The following is a 16,342-nucleotide window of genomic DNA, read 5'->3' as shown; positions in this document are numbered from 1 at the left end:
AATTCACAACAAAATGCTGTATCAAAATGACCTGTAACATTACAACAAATGACTGGAAATAAGACTATGTCATTTCATTTCATAGCAATTAACTCCTGTTTCACAGTAAAATACTGTAACCATTACCCTGTAATATCCCAACAAACTGATTCCCTACGTTGCACACTTTTGTACAGTAGGTGGCAGTGTGCCTTTAAAGCGAGGATGGTAATTCATGATAAATTACAACTGTGTTTAGTTGTAACTTTATTGTAATTAACTGTAAAATCTCAGCTCTGTGATTACAGTAATCAGCTGTAAAGATATTTCCCAGTGAATTACTGCAAATGTTACTGTAAAAGTTAGCCAGTAATTTGCTGTGAATTTGCAATTCTTTTTTTACAGTGTACATTTAGGAACCTCATATTCTCATACTCTTTTGCTCTGGTGTTGGCATTCTTGTACACCTCTTGACCTCACAGGCCTCATCCATTTAATGCAGAGGGTTGGACATCAATTACGTCAGTAATTTGTTAAAATAGTTGCTTAGAAGTTTGTCTCCCTTTTCGCCCTTTGCACAGTGAACTGTAAATGTTGTCCTCATGCGACTCAATCTGATTTGTTTACCCACCCACATCCAATACCTGGCATGTTTGCCCTCTGGACCAGTGCACAGTGCAGGACTACACACTCCTGCGGAACTTTTCTGGCTTTGCTACTTTGTTCTCTTAAGCCCTGAGAGACTGCTTGCTGCGGCGGGATGATGGCAGGTGGACTGCAGCTGCTCGCATTGAGTGTCACGGTGCTGGCTTGGGGAGCCCTGGGGCAGGGGGATGGACGGTGGAAGGTACACTCAGCATACATATATTCTTATGACTTTCCTTCAAGGTACAGTGTTATTGCTATATTTTCCACATTTTTGTCACCTTCTGGTGTCCAGAAACAAGTCTCGGGGGATGCCACCATCTATTTGGGTCAGCAAAGAGAAGCTTGGAGGCCGCTGATGCACGTCGCTGTCAACCTCACCAAAATAAAAGAGTGTGTGAACACTGTAGTTCATCATTGACATTTAAAACCTCTCTCACTTGATTGTTTGTTTGTGCAGCATTAAGTCATCCTTTCAACTGAGGACATACGATCCTGAAGGGGCCATCTTCTACGGGGACACCAAAAGCGGACGGGACTGGTTCGTTTTGTCCCTCAAAGACGGCGTCCCTCTCATGCAGATCAGCCGCAGTGGGGTCCTCGTCAACGTGGCGGGGGGCCCCAAACTAAACGATGGGCAATGGCACATGGTGAGTCCATGCAGCTGGTGGTACTTGAAAGGTGAAGAATGTCACGTCTTACTTTTGTGTCTTCACCTCCAAGCTGGAGGTGAGCAACCAAGGACATTTTGTGATCCTGGAGGTGGATGGCGCCATGGGGCTGGTAGCGGGCCTGCAGTCTAAACACATAGAGGAGGTCATCTCGGGGGACCTCAGATTAGCACTCGGCGGGCTCCTGATCCCCAAGGAGAGTATGTTGGTTCAGGTATGCTCTTACCTGGGCCACCTTGCTGTGAACAAAGAACAAGAATGAAGACATTTGGCCTCTTTGGCATGTGGGTATCCCTAGAGCCGTGTATAGAGAGAGTATGTTAAACTTGGTTTCAAAGTTGATAGAAAAACGTGGCGCCTCGAAGTCACGTGAGGTGCTTTTGACCAATCAGAGAAAGTATGGCCCAAGGATCTCTTAAATGATTGGTCAAAAGGTCATGTGATTACAAGGCGTCATGTTTTCTACCAATCTTGAAACCGAGTTGACCATACTCTTTCTATACACGGCTCTGGGCATACACATTAGGTCGCCAAATAATTTATTTAGTACACACCAAACTTGACTTTTAGCCAACCATTCCTTTTCTTTTGCAAATGTCAGTTAAAGGCATTGTTGACATTTTGGCTGCAGTTTGAGCCGCAGATGGACGGCTGTATACGGGGGGGCAGCTGGCTGAACCTGAGCATCCCCTGGGAGACGGATACCGACAAGCTCTGGCCGTGCTATCAAAACATTCGACATGGCAGCTTCTTCCCTGGAAGTGGGCACGCCATTGTCAACACCTCAGGTGGGATGCGGTTGTTAATTTGTAGTGCAATATTACATAATTCGGTCTGGGAAACATGCTATATTTCTTAACGTCTTTTGCTTTTTTTTATGTCAGTTTTGCAGATAGAGCGCGAACACAGTGTGAAAATTGAATTATGGGGAGATTTCACTAAGATGTATGGCGCCATTCTGAGCATCAGGACTCCTGGCCTGGTGCCTATGTTCACTTTAGTAGCTGATAATACCACAAAGGTATGGACATGAGTCAGACAAGTCAATTTGGGAATTGTTTTGAGTACGTTCAGGTAAAACCTACTGGATTCACAGGAAATAACGCTCTCCTTCAGTGGTCATAAAATGAGTCTCAAAGAAAACTTCAAAAGACTCCAGTTGACCTTTGGGACAGATTCGCTTGAAGTACAGCATGACGGAGCTGACTCAAAGGGCACAATGAAGCTCCTCAGTCCACTCAAGCATTCTGGTCTTTTGAGCATATTGAGAGAAAGCCAAATTGCCATCGGAGGCCTTCTCGGTCAGATTACGCTTCATTTAAATATATGTACATCTTCTATGCTGCATGTAGCTGACTTTCCTTCACTTCTCAGGTAAAGATGACGTAGGCTCCTTTCTGAGAGGCTGTCTGGAGAAGATTCAGATCCAAGGGAAGGATGTTGACCTGGATCTAACATTGAAAGACATGTCCATCTCGTCCCACAGCTGCCCAGTATAAACCACAGCATTAGGCATTTGTAGTGCAAATTCTTACAGCCTTGTTTATCTATGTCACAATTAAGTTAAGTCTCATAAAATGATAGACTGCCAGACAAGAAAAATGTGAACAATGTACGACAACTGTATAATAAACAATTTGAATCTTGAAATCAATCAAATTGTATTTATATAGTCCTTGATCACAAATGTCTCAAAGGGCTGCACAAATTTGACAAAAATGCATACCCACATCCAGGCAAGGAAAAACAAAAAATAACCAGGGAAACGGAAGGAACAAATGAGAGAAAAAAGGAAGAAAATATGACCTTTTTTATTCTTAGTAACTATTAGTCATTACTATTAGTCATTTGCATTTAAAAATTCACAAAAAAATATATGGTAGTTATTGTGCAAAACTGCTTTCAACAGGAGATTTAACAAATCTATGATGAAGTTTTAGCATGCATTGCAGCTGAGTTATGCTCCAGTACCCCTCGCAACTCCAAAAGGGACAAGCGGTAAAAATGGATGGACAGATGTTTTCTTTACACTGAGATCAGAGTTGGCACATGGTATGTGCGCCCTCTAGTGGACTGAGGTAACTCATGTTCAAATGACGTCATCATACCACCAGATATATGTTTAGTATGTACAGCTAAAAGTGGGTAAAAACATGGATGGACGCTAGGGGTGTGGGAAAAAATCGATTCGAATACGAATCGCGATTCTCACGTTGTGGGATTCAGAATTGATTCTTTGTTTTTTTTAATCGATTAAAAAATATATATTTATTTTATTAATTTTTTTATCAATCCAACAAACCAATACACAGCAATACCATAACAATGCAATCCAATTCCAAAACCTAACCTACAAATAAACAGAGCAATTGAGGAGACACAAACACGACACAGAGCAAACCAAAAGTAGTGAAACCTAAACGAATATTATCAGTAAGAGTATCAATATTAGTTGTAATTTCAGCATAGCAGTGATTAAAAATTCCTCATTGACCTTATCATTAGACATTTATAAAAATTTGAAAAAAAAAGAACAATAGTGTCGCAGTGGCTTACGTACACTTGCATCGCATCTCATAAACTTGAGAACACACTGTGTCCAAAGTTTTCATTGGACACAGTGTCATATTTTTGGTTTGTTTAATAGTAAAACAAATTTACATTATTGCAATCAGTTGATAAAACATTATCCTTTACAATTAAAAGCTTCTTTTTTTTTTTTATCTACTACTCTGCTAGCATGTCAGCACACTGGGGTAGATCCTGCTGAAATCCTATGTATTGAATGAATACAGACTCGTTTTGATTTGGAAAAATATCGTTTTTGAATTGAGAATCGCGTTGAATCGAGAAAAAAAAATCGATACATAATCGAATCGCGACCCCAGGAATCGATATTGAATCAAATCGTGGGACACCCAAAGATTTTCAGCCCTAATGGACGCATATAACTACTTTATTATTTACTTCACTGCGATGAAGTGCCGACTTGTCCAGGGTGGACGCCGCCTTCCGCCCGATTGTAGCTGAGACAGGCACCAGCGCCCCCTGCGACTGCAATGGGAATAAGCGGCAGAAATGGATGGATGGATGGATGGATTATTTACTTCATTTGTGGAAGTGGGAGGAGCACATTTGCTGTCTTACATACTCACAAAATACATAGATACAAAGAAAACATAACAATCACTTACTAAAAAAGATAAAAATATATTTTTTAGTAAGTGAAATTATATTAGTTATAATTTCGGCATAGCAGTGATTAAAAATCCCTCATTGACATTATCATTAGACATTTGTAAAAAAAAAAAAAAAAAAGAACAATAGTGTCACAGTGGCTTACACTTGCATCGCATCTCATAAGCTTGACAACACACTGTGTCCAATGTTTTCACAAAGATAAAATAAGTCATATTTTTGGTTCGTTTAATAGTTAAAACAAATTTACATTATTGCAATCAGTTGATAAAACATTGTCCTTTACAATTAAAAGCTGTTTTAAAAAAATATCCACTACTCTGCTAGCATGTCAGCAGACTGGGGTAGATCCTGCTGAAATCCTATGTATTGAATGAATACAGAATCGTTTTGATTTTGAAAAATATCGTTTTTGAATCGATAATCGCGTTGAATCGAAAAAAAATTGATATATAATCGAATAGCGACCCTAAGAATCGATATTGAATCGAATCGTGGGACACCCAAAGATTTGCAGCCCTAATGGACGCATATAACTACTTTATTTGGATATTTTATTATTTACTTCACTGCGATGAGGTGCCGACTTGTCCAGGGTGTACACCGCCTTCTGCCCTATTGTTACTGAGACAGGCACCAGCGCCTCCCGCGACCCCAAAGGGAATAAGCGGCAGAAATGGATGGATGGATGGATGGATTATTTACTTCATTTGTGGAAGTGGGAGGAGCACATTTGCTGTCTTACACACTCACAAAATACATAGATACAAAGAAAACATAACAATCACTTACTAAAAAAGATAATGTCTTTTTTAGTAAGTGAAATTATATTAGTTATAATTTCGGCATAGCAGTGATTAAAAATCCCTCATTGACATTATCATTAGACTTTTATAAAAAAAAAGAAAAAAAAGAACAATAGTGTCACAGTAGCTTACACTTGCATTGCATCTCATAAGTTTGACAACACACTGTGTCCAATGTTTTCACAAAGATAAAATAAGTCCTATTTTTGGTTAGTTTAATAGTTAAAACAAATTTACATTATTGCAATCAGTTGATAAAACATTGTCCTTTACAATTAAAAGCTTTAAAAAAAAAAAAAAAAGTACTACTCTGCTAGCATGTCAGCAGCCTGGGGCAGATCCTGCTGAAATCCTATGTATTGAATGAATACAGAATCATTTTGAATCGGAAAAATATCGTTTTTGAATAGAGAATCGCGTTGAATCGAAAAAAAAATCAATATATAATCGAATCGCGACCCCAAGAATCGATACTGAATCGAATCGTGGGACACCCGAAGATTCGCAGCCCTAATGGACGCATATAAGTACTTTATTTGGATATTTTATTATTTACTTCACTGCGATGAGGTGGCGACTTGTCCAGGGTGTACGCCGCCTCCCGCCCGATTGTAGCTGAGATAGGCACTAGCGCCCCCCGCGTCCTCAAAGGGAATAAGTGGCAGAAAATGGATGGATGGATCCAATCCAAGCCAATCCACTTTATTTATATAGCACATTTAAACAACAATAACGTTTCCAAAGTGCTGCACAGCCATGTTAAAAACAATATTAAAAAAACAATATTATGCTCCACCAATGACTGAATAAAAACAAAAAATAAATAAATATAAAACCAATATTGGAAAAAAATATATAGAAACAAATATGATTAAGAACTATTTTAAAAGGGTAAAATCAATTAAAACAGTAAAATAGAAATCCAAGGGTAAGTTGAAAAGAACTTTGAAGAGAGAGTTTTTTTTTTCTTTTTTTGTTGTTGTTCTTTGTTCTATGTGAAATAAATAAAGTGTATAAAAAACACAGAGGACAACAGAGGACAGAGGACCACACAACTCACGTAGTGTTAAAAGCCAAAGAATAAAAGTGGGTCTTAAGACGAGACTTAAAACACTCCACTGTGGAAGCAGTTTGAACATGGAGGGGCAGAGTGTTCCAGAGTTTAGGGCCGACCACAGAGAAGGCCCTGTCTCCCCTGGTCTTAAGTCTGGTCTTGGGCACCACTGGAACTGGCTCTCGGACCTCAGAGGAATGTAAATTTGAATGAGGTCCGAGATATATTGAGATGCCAGTCCATGTAAAGATTTAAAAACAAACAGCAATGTTTTAAAATCAATTATAAAATGAACAGAGAGCCAGTGCAAACTCTCAAGGATTGGGGTTATATGCTGGCGTTTCCTGGCCCCTGTTAAAAGTCGTGCTGTCGCGTTCTGGACTAACTGCAATCGGGAGAGAGCTTTTTGGCTAATGCCAGCATAAAGTGCATTGCAGTAGTCCAGGCGACTTGAAATAAAAGCATGCACGATTTGTTCAAAAAGTTTAAAAGATAAAAACAGTTTAACCATTACTAAAAGACGAAGGTGATAAAAACATGATTTTAAAACGCCATTGACTTGTTTGTCTAGTTTAAAATCGCTTTCTATAGTGATGCCAAGGCTGGTGACTTTGGGACGCACATCATTTTGCAATGGTCCCAAGTCAGTGAGGGCCCGACCAAAAACTAAAATTTCCGTTTTTCCCTCATTCATTATTAAAAATTCTGGGCTAACCAAGCCTTGACGTCGCATAGACAGTTAAGAAGGAGTGTCAGGGGGCCGTGGCCTTTTGAAATCGGCATATAAATTTGGCAGTCATCTGCATAAAAGTAATAAAACACTCCATGTTTCTTAAAAATATATCCAAGAGCGAGGAGATAAGGAGCGAACAGGATGGGGCCTAAAATAGATCCCTGGGGGACACCACAGTAAAGCGGGGCAGAAGTTGGATTATTTACTTAATTTGTGGAAGTGAGAGCAGCACATTTGCTGTCTTACATACTCACAAAATACATAGATACAAAAAAAACATAACAATCACTTACTAAAAAAGATACAAATATATGATTTCATCATATATTTGCCTATTTATCTTAAATTTTCCCAACACATCGAACATTTCTTATGTCAACAATCAACAGTGGATGGAGATGGGGTGGTGGGTGCCGTATGCAATTGCTATGACGTCATTGTCGCAAACACTTGCTGTCGTGAAACAAGGCCGCCCCCTAAAGATGGCGGCGGAGCTACATCCGCGGAGCGGAAAGCTGGTCGGCCTGTCGAACTCCAACAGAACCGCCCGGCGCAACCAGCCATTCCAGGAGTTCAACCATGGCTTGGTGCTAAGCAAGGAGCCGCTGAGAGACCGGGATGTATTCACTGTCCGCATTGATAAGAAGGTAAACACACTGCCGCCATTGCTGCTGAGAGCGAGGGGTGAGACGCTGGGGGAATGCGAGGACGGCGCTTGGTGGGACGGCTTGAGGGGTCTCTGTCTCTTCTGCACTCGGGACTTCTCCTACTAAACAGCTCGGCCTGGCATCGGCTTTCCTCTGATTAATTAGTAAGACATTATGTTAGGAATGTATTTTTTGCTGGCACCTATATCGTCTGTGTAAATGTATATTTATATATACATGTTGTGATCGATGACTTTAGCAACGAGGAAGTGTTGCTGGTCCTTGTCAGTTAGCCGTGCTAGTGAGCTGTTAGCTGCAAGCTAATTGATTGCTGGTTAGCCTGACTGACAGATGCAATGTTGTGTCTTTTCTCATGTTTGTCTGACTTTAAGATCTCAGCTGAGCGTATTAATATATGCCTATCTGCTAGGGCAGTGGTTCTCAACCTTTTTTCAGTGATGTACCCGCTGTGAACTTTTTTTTAATTCAAGTACCCCCTAATCAGAGCAAAGCATTTTTTGGTTGGACAAAAGAGATAAAGAAGTAAAATACAGCACTGTGTCATCAGTTTCTGATTTATTAAATTGTATACCAGTGCAAAATATTGCTCATTTATAGTGGTCTTTCTTGAACTATTTGGAAAAAAGATGTAAAAATAACAAAAAATGTGTTGAAAAATAAACAAGTGATTCAATTATAAATAAAGATTTCTATGCATAGAAGTAATCATCAATTTAAAATGCCCTCTTTGGGGATTGTGTTAGAGATCCATCTGGATTCATAAACTTAATTCTAAACATTTGTTCACAAAAAAAATAAATCTTTAACATCAATATTTATGGAACATGTCCACAAAAAATCTAGCTGTCAACACTGAATATTGCATAGTTGCATTTCTTTTCACAGTTTATGAACTTACATTCATATTTTGTTGAAGTATTATTACATAAATATATTTATAAAGAATTTTTGAATTGTTGCTATTTTTAGAAAATTTAAAAATAAATCTCACGTACCCCTTGCCATACCTTCAAGTACCCCCTGGTCGAGAACTACTGTGCTAGGGGACATTGCCATCGTGTAATACAGCAGCTAGCAACATGTATGTGAACCACTCAAATTATGTATCCATTATTACTTTGTGTCTGATTATTAATGTTGAGACACAGAACCCTAGAACCGAGCATAAAAGATTTTTATAAGTCGGTCAGTGATTATCTTTCCCATGTGATGCTCTCAGCTTGAGTCGGACGCTTATAATCAGACTTGCATACAAAATCAATGCACTTCCATCACAATACGCCTAGATTGGCAGTATTGTCCATCCTGTCTGCATCCACTCAGCTACAGAGGAAGTGGATGCACTTTTCATATTGGGCTCGACTAAAATGCCCGCTTGTCCGTGTAGCAGCCTAACTGCTTTGAACACCTCTTTTTTTCAGGAATCAGGATTGGGGAGCAACCAAGAGGTCTAATCCACATGCTGATAGACTCAATAATTTAATAGGTGCCTCAGTACTGATGCATACGACAACACAGGAACCCTCAAGCCCAAAGTGATGCTCAAGGTCACTTGTGTTTGCCTACTGTCTCTCGTAGGACACTTGAGAGCAGCCTGGCATCACACGAGTAGGTGAAACTTTAGAAAAGCAGACAAAAAACTGTATCCAATCATTATTTTGACACATTGTCATGCACACACGCTAGGATTTTCTATTGCTGGGAAGTGGATGATGATATGTGGGGCTGCTTGTCATGTGATCTGAACAATATAATGTGACAGGATGTCTGTCACTTATTCATAGATGATTTATCCTGGTGGTTGGTAAACATTTCTTAAGGTTCAAATCAGAATTTGCAGTATTAGCTATAGGTTGTGAACTGATTTAAATGGATGGATTCACTTCTGCTTGCAATGTGTGTGATGTGTCACTGAGTAGTGAATAAGCCTCCTCTGTAACAATGCTTTGTCTCAACGCTTTATTCTCTATGGGCTGCGTTTTCAATGACAGAATGACTAAAAATAACCTGACAGATCATAAAACAAATCACTTTTATATCCAACTGCAATTTTTTGCTCTGCATTTAAGCTATTTAGTGCAAATTCCCAGCTTGCAGGCTCTAACACAATCTGCCCAGATATGTTTCTCCTTTGGCGTGCTGCTTGTCGGTGTCTCTCAGCTTTGCCTTTTTTTAACATACCCCAGGTGAATTTGTGGAGCGGTTCTATTGAGATTGGCGTGACAACACTGGATCCCGCCCTACTGGACTTCCCCAGCAGTGCCACGGGCCTGAAGGGTGGCTCGTGGATAGTCTCAGGATGCTCCGTGCTCCGGGATGGCCGCTCAGTGCTGGAGGAGTACGGCCGCGACCTGGATCAGCTGTCAGAAGGCGACTGCGTGGGCATCCAGCGTAGCTCCCTTGGAGAGCTCCATCTGTGGGTCAATGGCCAGGACTGTGGTGCGGCCGCCTGCAGCTTGCCTTCCAAACTGTGGGCCGTAGTGGACCTGTATGGTAAGTGCACGCAAGTGACGGTGGTGAGCTGTGAGCCGCCGTCACCCTCCATCGAGAGAGAGACATTAGTTCGGGATGAAGCGGATAAGGAAGAAGAAGAGGAGGAGGAGGTGCGAGAGGATGCAGGCATCACGGCACTGATGAGTATGGCAGCGATGAATGGAGTTGTGACAGGAGATGAAGGTAAAGAATGCCTTTATTAAACTATTTGGAAGGCCAATAGAAGTTTTGAAGAATATTTTTTTTTCACTCTGCTGGTTATTAGTGCCTGAGCTTAGTTGCAGCAGACCGGACAAGTTCCCCAACAACCTCGACCCAGAAGCGGGTGAGCAAACCCTCCAAATTAGCCATGAATATTTGGTCACATGCCCAATTTTCATTGTTGCTTTTCTCAGTTCTGACAGAGCACCAGCTCTTTGACGTCTTCAACAATGCAATAGTATCTTTTTACCGTGCCGAGGATGAGGGCGGAGGGGAAGATGGCGGTGGAGACACGGGAGGAGGAGGAGGGGCGACAGGAAGTGATTCCTCCTCTAGAAACGACGCAAGGAACAGTGGCGGAGGAGGTTCAGTGAGCCATGACAGCCGGACAGGGACACTAGCAGGGGGAGGTGGGACTGGAGGAGATGATGCCAGTAACATTAACAGCAACCCCGCTGGTACCGGAGGAGCAGGATCTGTGGCGGGTGGCTTGACCACCAATGACGCCCTCCTCTTTCACGAGAAGTGCGGCACGCTGATCAAACTGAGCAATAACAACAAGACGGCAGAAAGGAGGAGACCCCTGGATGAGTTCAACAACGGTGTGGTTATGACTAACCGGCCGCTACGACACAATGAGATGTTTGAGGTGAAAACACACTTTGTTGTAAAGGTGAGTAATGCTGTCAGTTGAACATATGATACTGTGTATTTTCAGATTCGCATTGACAAACTGGTGGACAAGTGGTCGGGTTCGATCGAGATCGGTGTGACCACGCACATCCCGAACAATCTGGACTACCCTGCCACCATGACGAATCTGCGTTCAGGTAAAGCATTCGAAAACACAATAATCCAAAATATTCCAAACAAGCTAAGATTAATTGCTAATGTTTAATATCAGGTACAATCATGATGAGTGGCTGTGGAATACTGACCAATGGGAAAGGTACCAGGCGGGAATACTGCGAGTTTAGCTTGGATGAGCTCCAGGTTTGTGAGCATGCACATGCACACACACTTCACCCTATTAATTTGAAGGCAACTTTTTATGTACACATTTTGTGTTCCATTGTGTCAAATGTCGAGGCACAGTGTTTTACTTTATCCTGTGTGTGCATCCCAATCAGGAAGGAGATCACATTGGGTTAATGCGCAAAGCCAGCGGTGCGCTTCATTTCTACATCAACGGCATCGACCAAGGTGACACAGACACTCACACCACATTACACAAAAGAGGTTATCCTGCTGTAACGACTTCATACCCCTGAAGGTGTTGCAGCAGCCCAGACCCCCGGCGTGGTTTATGGCGTGGTGGACCTCTACGGAATGGCCGTCAAAGTCACCATCGTACACAATCATAACCACAGCGACCGCCTCCGACGCAACAACGCCATCATGAGGGCGCTCTCACCAGACGTTGGTCGGCCCAGGCCGTCCCTCTCCCTTACCCCCGACACAGACACACCTGAGCGACTGCTCTTCCACTCCAATTGTGGCCAAAAAGCCGCCATCATCAGCGACGGCAGGACGGCGCTTCGGCCGCAGTAAGGCATCCGCTGGAGTCTACACTTCTTCCATACTTGGATAATCTGAATGTGATACTCATTCTTGCTCCTTAGTGCCACCGATGACTTCAATCATGGTGTGGTCCTCAGCAGCAGGCCGCTGCGCTCCAACGAGGTATTCCAGGTTCGTATTGACAAAATGGTGGACAAATGGGCTGGCTCAATTGAAATCGGCGTGACGACACATAACCCCGCCTACCTGCAGCTGCCATCCACCATGACAAATCTGCGCTCAGGTAAACAAAATTATGTTTTTCAAATGTTCTTTGATTTTAAATAGGTGACACTGTTTTGTTATTAATAATAATAACATAAGGGCCCTTGTCTTCTTCTGCTTAAAAGAAACATCCAATATTTCTTCTGACGTTCTTCATAGAAAGGTCTCAAAAGGACAGTTGATTCAGGACCTTTTTTATGTAAAAGAATAAAATTAAGAATAATGTAGTTAAAAACATGGCTCAGTTGCTTACTCTACAAGAAAAGTTATTTAATGTGATTGCTCCTCCTGCAACCTGATGCATGATAGTCAGCGAGCCTCTCACGGTGCTGCACTGTCGCGTGAAAGCCAACACTATGACGGGAGAATAAGGTGAAGGTATTGGTTGTTAGTCTAACCACGGTGCAGAATGAGTCCTCGTGTAAAAATGGCAGTTAATCTGATGTAGTTTGATATGTAAGATTTGGAGAACTTTGATATTATGTCATCCGTGTGAACTGAAATTTGAATGTTTTGTGCAACCAGCAATGTATGTACTGTTCATTCAGGTACATGGATGATGACAGGGAATGGCGTAATGCACAATGGAACAACGATACTGGATGAATACGGACACAACCTAGACCGTCTGAAAGTGTGTAACATGTCATTCAAGATACATTTTCCCCAAATTAGCACTTTGTCAATGCTTCGTCATCGTCCCACACAGGCGGGCGACACAGTCGGTGTGGTACGCAAAGAAGATGGCAGCCTCCACTTCTTTGTAAACGGCGTGGCTCAGGGCCCAGCGGCCTGGAACGTGCCCTCCAGCGTCTACGCCGTGGTTGACCTCTATGGCCAGGCTGCTCAGGCCACAATCATGGACGACATGGGTGAGAGCCCGAAACGGATGCCAGAATATTGACCTAGGGAAGAGAAGGTGTGTTAAACCTTCCTTCTTTTCAGTGGACCTCCCTCCTCTACCAGAAGACGCCTCAGAAGGTCCTACAGCTATGTCCCCCGGGAGTCCGTGCTCAGTGGCGGGTGGCAACACCACAGACCTGCGTTTCCACCACCTACACGGTACCAACGCCATTATCACCAACGGGGGGCGCACTGCTCTCCGCCAGAACTGCCGCAGCGAGTTCAACGATGCTATTGTCATTTCTAACAGGTAAGGTGCCAGTGGTTGTGCCTGACTTGCTTTTAATGTCATATTGAGACCAGAGGTTTGCATTGTCGTAGGGGGCTTCGAGATGGAGAGCTCTTTGAAATCAATATTCAGAAGATGGTGGACCGCTGGTCGGGTTCAATAGAAGCAGGTGAGGAGTTTAAGCACACAGGACCTCTGTGATGATGTCACCACTAATTATTTGTTGCTGTGTGTAGGCGTAACGGCCATCAGGCCAGAGGAGCTTGAGTTTCCCAACACGATGACTGACATTGACTATGACACATGGATGCTCAGGTAAGCAAGTGATGGGAATTGATGTTATCATATCATGTGCTTTAACTTAGTTTTTCTCATTTTGTTTCAGCGGAACGTCCATCATGCAGGATGGCAACACCATGCGCAACAACTACGGCTGCGACCTTGACTCTCTGACCTCAGGCTCACGAATTGGCATGATGCGCTCCGCTACTGGTGACCTCCATTATTACATAAACGGCGTGGACCAAGGCGTCGCCTGCTCTGGTCTGCCTTCAGGTAGAAGAAGGGGGAATTCACTCTTGACACTTAGTTGTTTTATTACAATAGAGGGTTTCCAAAATGTGATACATGGGTCACTTTTGGCCCACAGTTTGTTTTTGTGGGCCCTGCGTTGTATCTTGTTAAAATAGTCATTATTATTTATTAATAAATAAAACTAATCTGTCAGTGTGCTCAAAAATGGATTTACATCCAAATCACAGTTTTATTTATTCTGATTCTAAATCGATTCATAAATTTTTATCATTTGATTTAAAAAATATATATAGATAGGTTGATTGGCAACACTAAATTGTCCTTAGTGTGTGAATGTGCGTGTGAATGTTGTCTGTCTATCTGTGTTGGCCCTGTGATGAGGTAGCAACTTGTCCAGGGTGTACCCCGCCCTCCGCCCGAATGCAGCTGACATAGGCTCCAGCAAACACCGCGACCCCGAAAGGGACAAGTGGTAGAAAACAGATGGATGGATATATGTGTGTGTGTGTGTGTGTGTGTGTGTGTGTGTGTGTGTGTGTGTGTGTGTGTGTGTATATATATATCTATATATATATATATATATTTATATATATATATTTATATATATTTATATGAAAAAGCCTCTTATTTTCTTTTGCAAATTAGATTTTGTTTAAGAATACATTTTTGTATTATATGCAAAAAACAACTATTAGTGGTATTATTATTATTAATATTATGGTGGTATTATACTGTGGCGTTTATGCATTTTTCTTTTTTTAGTATTGTATTTGTATATCTTCGCAATTGCTTTGCAAGTTTAAAAAATATTGTAAAGCTGGAATTGGGTTGGAATTATGGTTGGTTTATTTTCTTTCAATAGATTGATTAACATTCTGTGATTTTGTGGTTGCAGTGTAGAAAGAAAAAGTCCCCAAAAAAAACACTTTAAAGTTAGAGCGAAACAATAAAGAGCACAAGGACATAAAACCAGCTGCTACTTCAGCGGTGCCATTTTTACATGCACCTAGCTACAAAAGTAAAACACCATAAAAAAACAAAACTTTGCAATGGATAATACATATTGCACACATACGATTGCACCATACATAGACAAACATTAAAACAAAACAAAAATACTACATGTTCATTCCGCCAGGGCTTCGTGAAGGTCGTCCATCATGGTGTTCAACGCTAGCTACGCAGCCCTGTCTCTTCCTATTCATCTCCGGTCCTTTCACGTGGACTTCGGTGTGGCAGAAAGCCAGTAGCTGTTCTCTGATGCAAACATGGCCATGGCCATGGGCAGAAGGCTCCCCAAACGCAGCTTTAAAAGTACACAAAAAAGCACCAAAAAGTAGTGCAGAAGTCAGGAAAATGCGACCTCTTGTTGTACAGTCCCCAAGGGGCACGGACTTAAAAGTAAAACATATCCACATGAAAACAAGAGGGAAACATCAAGAACACGCAAAAGCACAGAGCTCCTGCAACCAGCAGCCAGTAGAGCAGCGCCATTTTGAAAAAAATAGTATATTAAAGATACTAAGAATTGCAGTTTATTTTACGTGATGGAGGTGATTCTAATTAATTTGTTAAATTATTATTAACAAGATACACAATTAGCTGCTAACTAGACAACAGGGCGACCCAAAATAAACACAATATTAGCCAGTGGGCATTTGCATTTTTGGCAATGACAATCACATACTTATTCATTAAAATCCGCCAATACTGATCGCCGGGTGATGGACTGGCACATCGCTACAAATTATATACTACGAGAATTGTGTTGAATTGAGAATCAATTCTGAATCAAATCGTCAACCGAAGAATCTAAATCGAATCGTAAGGTGCACTAACATTCCCACCTCTACTAATTTGCTTTGTCACATATAACACAAGGATGTTTATGTTGTGTTCAGATATTGACCGACATTGCATACGTTTTAGCATATTCTTTCTACAAAATGTATGAAAAGGCTCACACCTGAACCCCCGCATTCTTCATTTTTTCTGTATGCACGCTTCATACATGTTCGAAATAAGTGAAGTGAATTATATTTATATAGCGCTTTTCTCGAATGACTCAAAGCGCTTTACATAGTGAAACCCAATATCTAAGTTACATTTAAACCAGTGTGGGTGGCACTGGGAGCAGGTGAGTAAAGTGTCTTGCCCAAGGACACAACGGCAGTGACTAGGATGGCAGAAACGGGAATCGAACCTGCAACCCTCGAGTTGCTGGGATGACCACTCTACCAACCGAGGTATGCCGCCAACCAACTAACCAGTTGAAGTTAGGGTGACGGCGTGGCGAAGTTGGTCGAGTGGCTGTGCCAGCAATCTGAGGGTTACTGGTTCAATCCCCACCTTCTACCATCCTAGTCATGTCCGTTGTGTCCTTGGGCAAGACACTTCACCCTTGCTCCTGATGGGTCCTGGTAAGCGCCTTGCATGCCAGCTC

The 16,342-nt window shown here is 41.9% G+C and overlaps 2 protein-coding genes across 2 annotated transcripts in view; both read left to right on the top strand.

Moving 5' to 3' along the window:
- Positions 1-11: 11 nt before the first annotated feature.
- On the top strand, positions 12-2,943 carry shbg (sex hormone-binding globulin). Its single transcript, XM_061912457.1, has 8 exons — positions 12-826; positions 920-1,017; positions 1,085-1,274; positions 1,348-1,509; positions 1,927-2,083; positions 2,180-2,316; positions 2,392-2,596; positions 2,670-2,943. The coding sequence occupies exons 1-8, from the start codon at positions 740-742 to the stop codon at positions 2,792-2,794; spliced, it is 1,161 nt and encodes a 386-aa protein (XP_061768441.1). The 5' UTR covers positions 12-739; the 3' UTR covers positions 2,795-2,943.
- A 4,571-nt stretch (positions 2,944-7,514) lies between these two features.
- neurl4 (neuralized E3 ubiquitin protein ligase 4) overlaps positions 7,515-16,342 on the top strand; it is a 16,201-nt gene continuing 7,373 nt past the window's right edge. The window contains exons 1-15 of the mRNA XM_061912446.1: positions 7,515-7,733; positions 9,941-10,430; positions 10,513-10,572; positions 10,643-11,097; positions 11,167-11,278; positions 11,353-11,441; positions 11,579-11,651; positions 11,722-11,995; positions 12,071-12,252; positions 12,782-12,867; positions 12,943-13,105; positions 13,179-13,386; positions 13,458-13,534; positions 13,602-13,680; positions 13,751-13,920. Coding sequence (XP_061768430.1) covers positions 7,515-7,733; positions 9,941-10,430; positions 10,513-10,572; positions 10,643-11,097; positions 11,167-11,278; positions 11,353-11,441; positions 11,579-11,651; positions 11,722-11,995; positions 12,071-12,252; positions 12,782-12,867; positions 12,943-13,105; positions 13,179-13,386; positions 13,458-13,534; positions 13,602-13,680; positions 13,751-13,920 — 2,737 coding nt within the window. The remainder of the gene's footprint in view (positions 7,734-9,940; positions 10,431-10,512; positions 10,573-10,642; positions 11,098-11,166; positions 11,279-11,352; positions 11,442-11,578; positions 11,652-11,721; positions 11,996-12,070; positions 12,253-12,781; positions 12,868-12,942; positions 13,106-13,178; positions 13,387-13,457; positions 13,535-13,601; positions 13,681-13,750; positions 13,921-16,342) is intronic.

This window comes from Nerophis ophidion, linkage group LG10 (assembly GCF_033978795.1).
Source record: "Nerophis ophidion isolate RoL-2023_Sa linkage group LG10, RoL_Noph_v1.0, whole genome shotgun sequence".
In the NCBI taxonomy this organism is placed as follows: Eukaryota; Metazoa; Chordata; class Actinopteri; order Syngnathiformes; family Syngnathidae; genus Nerophis; species Nerophis ophidion.
This window is presented reverse-complemented; position numbering and strand designations above follow the sequence as displayed.